The 5,815-nt window shown below is 45.7% G+C and overlaps 1 protein-coding gene across 1 annotated transcript; it reads right to left on the bottom strand.

Annotated features, from left to right (window-relative positions):
* Positions 1 to 372: 372 nt before the first annotated feature.
* Positions 373 to 5,446, bottom strand: LOC119338074 (protein CHUP1, chloroplastic-like). Its single transcript, XM_037610369.1, has 9 exons — positions 5,118 to 5,446; positions 4,922 to 5,011; positions 3,109 to 3,968; positions 2,069 to 3,025; positions 1,703 to 1,834; positions 1,425 to 1,606; positions 1,228 to 1,339; positions 940 to 1,083; positions 373 to 726 (listed from the first exon to the last, which is right to left on the bottom strand). Exons 3-9 carry the CDS (start codon positions 3,892 to 3,894, stop codon positions 643 to 645), a joined length of 2,397 nt encoding a protein of 798 aa, XP_037466266.1. The 5' UTR covers positions 3,895 to 3,968; positions 4,922 to 5,011; positions 5,118 to 5,446; the 3' UTR covers positions 373 to 642.
* Between the last annotated feature and the right edge of the window lie 369 nt (positions 5,447 to 5,815).

Below are 5,815 nucleotides of genomic sequence, written 5' to 3'. Positions count from 1 at the left end.
GTAACGCATGTTACTAGTCTATGTTACTATCCATTGTGGCTAGTCTCAAGCCATTGCACTACTAGCATGTTTGTGGTATTAGAAGAGCTCGCCTTGATAAATATCTGAAATCCGATGATGATTTGTGAAGGGAAAATGGATCTCTTTTTTTTTACTTACCGGTGGTGTGATGGGTAAATATTGATAACTCCTATTTGTGAAGGGAAAATGGATCTTTTTTTTCCCACTTACTGGTGGTGTGATGGGTAAATATTGATAACTCCTAGGACAATTTGTATGACGTACCACCAGAAGCATTAGGCTCTTTATTATTAGGGGAAGATTTTTCGTCCATTCCTAGCAACTCACAAGGGTACGGTAGGGTGCCGGAACTGCAAACTGAAAACAATTTTCCTTGAAAAGGAGGTTGAAACACCCAGCCTCTGCAAACCGAAAACATAGCTCACATAAACTCGCATGTTTCAGCAATGTCGCTACCAAATCCCTACGCCCGCCGGCCGAAGCTGGTTTCTTCAGGCTAGCACACACAACTACGCACATACACACACACCAGCCCTTCAAACTGTCCGCCATGCTTACTGAGAAGGTAAGCCAGTGTTTCCCGCGAGAAAAATTCAGATCATACTACATCGAGTTGCCTTCCTACTGGGTATTGTTTCTGACATGAACAAGATTTCTCAGCTCCTCAAATGCATCCATGGTCTCTGTGTCGAATCCTCCGGCAAACTGAAAAACAAAATGAACGGCCAATTTAGGGCACGCGCCATAAGGTTTCCCTGAGAATAGACCCCAAATAGCCAGAGGTTCTCAAGTAACACAGATAGCATGGAGATTAAACATAAACAAAGAAATCAAGAAGGCAGATGCGACAGTAAGTAAATGATAGGTGCTAATCTGATGAATTCTCAAGGCAATGTGCTGCTGCTGCAATGTTGTTACCTGATGAATTCTGAAGGCAAATCTCACAGCCTGAAGGAGCATGTACTCCAGAGCTAGATCCTTGTTCAGAGGTCCCATGTACTGAAGCTCCATAGCAACTCTTTTCATGTACATATTTGCTAATTTCACAGAAGCAAATTTGATCTGCAGTGGCCAAGGGAAATGGATTACTCCGATGATATTTCCAAACTACGTTTGCCGGTACTGGTATGATAGTAATGTGGCACCAGGAGCTCAAAAACCTGCAGAGGGGTGGTATAATAATACAGAAAACTATACATCATTTACCTTGCTAATGAGATTGTTGTCAAGCATCCAGTCAACTGGAATGTTGAACTCCTTGCACTGCCTCATCATTGCATCCCTCATCCTCAGAACGTTGTACACACCTCGCTCAGTCCTGGATTAGGAATGCCAACCAAAGTTCAGTACACAATGTGATTCTACAGATCAATTTTTTCTTATACTAGTAAACTTGGCCATACTTTTCAGACACTGTTATCATTTTCTTAAGTGCAATGTCACAGGGAAGGCGTGGGTCGTCTTTATAGTTAGAAACTTCCGATTCCAATTTTTTGAGGTCTTGGTAGCCAAAAGCCGCCTCTCGCAAAGTGTCCGCCTTCCTCTCAGGCCAATCAAAATGCTTCAGCACTGCTCTCTCATCTACCTTCAAGTAGCACAATTAAATGAAAAAAGAGTAGCTTCAGTGACTGATGCAACTGAAAAGAATGCTTGCAGAATGGTAATATTAGAATATGCATACCAGGAAACCGAGTTCATCATCAAGCCACTTCACAAATGCAACGACGTCTTCTATATCTTTGTAAGCTGCATTAGTCACCTCCTTGATCAATGATTTCACAAATTCACCTTGAGTCTCAACATCCGCCTTGATCTGAAAATGGAATGACAAGTCAAAGCACAGAAGTCAGTGCAGGAACCAGCTGCTTACTGTTATCTACTCCCTCCGTCCCAAAATTCTTGTCTTAGATTTGTCTAGATACGGATGTATCTAATACTAAAACGTGACTTGATACATCCGTATTTAGATAAACCTAAGACAAGAATTTTGGGACGGAGGGAGTACACTGTATCATGGGTATGGGTTCAATCTGGCTGCTCTACTTACAGCCTGCAAATGCGAAGAACGGTTCTCGATTTCACCAATCATACTACTCCGCACATTTGCCGAGTTAGCAGTTTCAGTGATTCCACCCCCAGAAGTATCTTTCTTTGAATCCCTTCTCATAAGTGAATGGTAAAGCTCTGCAACTTGTGGTGCCCTCTTCATGACTCCAGTACTTCTTGTGGAAAACTTGGGCGGGGGAGGCGGGGGAGGTGGGCGGGGTGGATTTACAGTCGATCCATTAGATGGACCAGAATGTGGCAGAGACACTGAAGGTCTTGGTGGAGGGTTTGGAATGCGCAGGGTGCGCTTTTCGACATCCAAGCATTGAGACTTGCATATTTCTGGCTTGCCAAGAGCAAATCTTGAACTATCAGATTGACCAAAATCATACTTGTCCACAAGGAGCTCACGCTTTTCCCTGCCTGCCTGATCCTTATTACAGGATACTGCTTCCTCTGTTGCCTCTGGAAGGCAGATGAAGGTATCAGATTGCCTCCTCTTCACAATGTTCAAGTCCTGTGCACATCCCTTTGATCCACCAAGTGAGTGCCTACGTGTGGGGCTTCGCGTTTCTGCGGCTTCAATCCATGCTCTATCAAGAAGAGATTCCTTTTTAGATGTTTGACAATTTGTATCGTTCTGAGACCATTGCTTGATACGTTCGGCAATGCTGAGCCTTTTATCATCAGAACTGTTCTCACCATTTCTGGTGTTGCCATCACAATGATCATCATTACAAGCCATGCCATCATTATAATCGAGATCAGTGATTGCTCTGGCTGTTTGATCTGAGCTACAGAGCTCATGACGTAAACATGAATTGATCCACCGAAGATAAGCAAGCTCCTCAACCTCAGTCAGCCGACTCATTTGCAGGCCCTCAACTTGCTTGCTCAAGTTTGCATTGGTGTGCCGTAACAATGAGGCCTCTGCTTGAACCTTGGCGACTATCTCGCTCTGTTGAAAATAAGGACACAGAAAAGATTAGTTGAAGTAGAACTAGTAGTGTGCTAGAAATTGTCAAATTGATGTGATGGTACCTCTGCATTCTTTTCAAGGACAGCCAATTTGGATTCTGCTGAAGAGAGCTTGATTGCAAGACTTCGTTTCTGAAACTGAAGCTCTTTGTTTAAACGACGCAGCTCAACAACTTCAAGCTCCAAGTTTCCTGAAGAAGATACATTGTCCCCATCCGCACTAGAAGCGCGATTGCCATGCCCATCCAACCTTACAGTTTCTTCATGCTGCTCCACCATAGAAGATAGAGCTGATAGCTGTTCAGAAAGGCTTGTTTTCTCGGCTTCCAATGAAGTTTTAAGCCGTGCAAGCTTGTCAATCTCATTCTTCCTAGAATCAAGCTCCTTCTCGAGTGCCGAAACCCTTGGATTTTCTCTGCATTGCTGCAACTCTGATTGCAAAGCTGATTCTCTTTCCTTGGACTCACGCAGTTGTTCCCTGAGATGGTCCAACTCAAGAAAAAGATCATGAGATGCCGGGGACCTAATACCGTGGCAATCAAAGGCATGGGGATGAACTTGAGCACCAGCAGGGGAGCAAGGAAAATCTCCTATCAGAGATCTCTTAACCCTAGATTGGTATGTAATCTGTTGGTTGCTCTGGTTAACATTCTCCACGCTTGCAAGAGGCGGCTTCTTGCTTGCAATAGCTGCTGTCTTCTTGGTTTTCTTGTCGGCTGTGAACCCCTTGACAATTTGGGATCCCCATGATGACCCAAACTTGGGCTTGAGAGGATTTTGGTTACTCTTGGAGTCAACCCTCGATCTGCATGGCTTTGATTGGTTGTCGAACATGATCTCCTCTTTCATCTTTACTCAAGACAAAGATACTCTGAACACCAACCATGCAACGGTGGCAGAACTTTACTACAATGTCACACTACCTGCAAATAAAAGAGGACGGAAATGTGAGTAATTCACCAGGAAGAAACAAATGTCACCACCATAATATAAAAATAAATGGAATAACAAACAGGCATTTCTACAGAACTGAAGGACCAGATATAAGGCCCTTCCCAGTGCTCCATGGTGTACAGGTGCTAAGGGTGCCACATAGGCAAAAAAATGATGTGGCAAAGCAATTAAAGAGGAGAGAGAGTATTATGGTGACCCCAATAAGAACCAATGCTAAGCACGTGGACCTAGGCAAAAAGACTACCAACCAATACATGAAGAAGTTTTATTAGTAAACAATTAAATAGAGGAGGCTTAGCTACAAAATCTAAGCACCAATGCATTAGGGACATTAGTTGCTAAGCATTTTAATGCACTTAGCACCCCTTAGCACCAATGCATTGGGAGAGGTCTAAATGCCCTTCCAACTTTCCCATAAACAAACAAGCACATCAACTCAATATCTGATCAAATTAGTCCTTTTCGCTAGACTCTAGCCTAGCCAGGACCATGAGCTCTTATCGGCGAGACTCTAGGCAGGATCATAAAGAGACACTTAACCTTGAGAATACATGTCTAGTTGCTCCCATGAATGCCTTTTATGCAGCACTGCGGGCTGGGCTCTGAAGGAAGTAACGTTTATCGCTAGCATAGTAGCATTGGAAACTGAATCTATCTATCCCCCAATCTGAATCCGGGATAGTATTTACAAGAAGCAAATTGCAAACAGGTATCGTACAGGCCTGAGCAATCAAGTTCAGTGGTATGAGGCCGCACATCGAGAAGTACCAGATCCCTAATCCTTGCTGCCCAGCACAACACATTTGCCCCCAAACAGCATGGCAAAATCGAACCTTTAAGCTGAAGAAATCGAGCTTAAATAGCACAGTAACTATGTAGTACTACATGCCAGTTGAGATGAGTGTTTTTCAGACAAACTTGCCTCCCATCCCGCTGCCGGAATGCAGCGGACCGGTGTCCGGCGAAGAAAGAGTGGAGATTGTCAGAACACCTCCCGATGCACCTGAAAACACTGCACAAAAACACGAATCTGAACTCGAGCAGCAAACAAACCCCCTCGGACATCAGAAACCCCCTCCCAAAACAAACATGCTCCAAGCCCTGAGCTTGGGACCTACCCGCGGCGCCCCGGACAGAGCCGCGACCTTGGCCTCCCTCCGTGGAAACTGAGCTGAGCAGCTACTGATGAACAGAGAAGGGGACGGGAGCGGGGCGAGGGGGGGACGAGGAAGAGGAGGGGGTGGACGCGACAAGGGAGGGAAGGGAGGGCAGGGCAGCTTCGGATGCTCGCCTCGTTCCTGCGTCCCCCTCCCCACGCCCAGGATTTTTCTATGGGGCTCCTCGCCGGATTCCGAGACGAGGTCGCGGAGGGTTCGACGATTTGCTGGCCGCCTTCTCTCTCCTTGGTCCGGTCTGGTCTGGTCTGGGTGAGGGAGGTGGGTTTTGAATTTTGAAATGAGGGCGACGCGAGGCTAGGGCACTAGGGCGAGCGGGTAGCCGTAGCGGCCAGGGGACACGTGAGACAGGCCGATGCGCAGACACCGACAGGTGGAGCCCGTCTCGGGCAGTCATCGGCTTTTTCGTCTGACTTTGTTTGTTTGTTTTCTCTGCGTGCCTGCGTGTGCAGCACTGCTGCCCTTCTTCGCCGTCGGAATATAACGTCTTTTTGTACAGGAGAAATATATTAAAAAATAGGAGGAAAAAAAAGCAGAAACGTGCATTTCTTTCCTTGACGTAATAGGCAGGCGCTCTGCCAAGTTTCATTAAGATGGGAGAATACCAAAAGAGTTCAATATAAGCTACTCCCTCCGTCTCA

Source organism: Triticum dicoccoides, chromosome 7B (genome assembly GCF_002162155.2).
Source record: "Triticum dicoccoides isolate Atlit2015 ecotype Zavitan chromosome 7B, WEW_v2.0, whole genome shotgun sequence".
Lineage (NCBI taxonomy): Eukaryota > Viridiplantae > Streptophyta > Magnoliopsida > Poales > Poaceae > Triticum > Triticum dicoccoides.
Note: the sequence above shows the minus strand (reverse complement) of the source record. Positions and strands in the feature narration are given on the sequence as shown.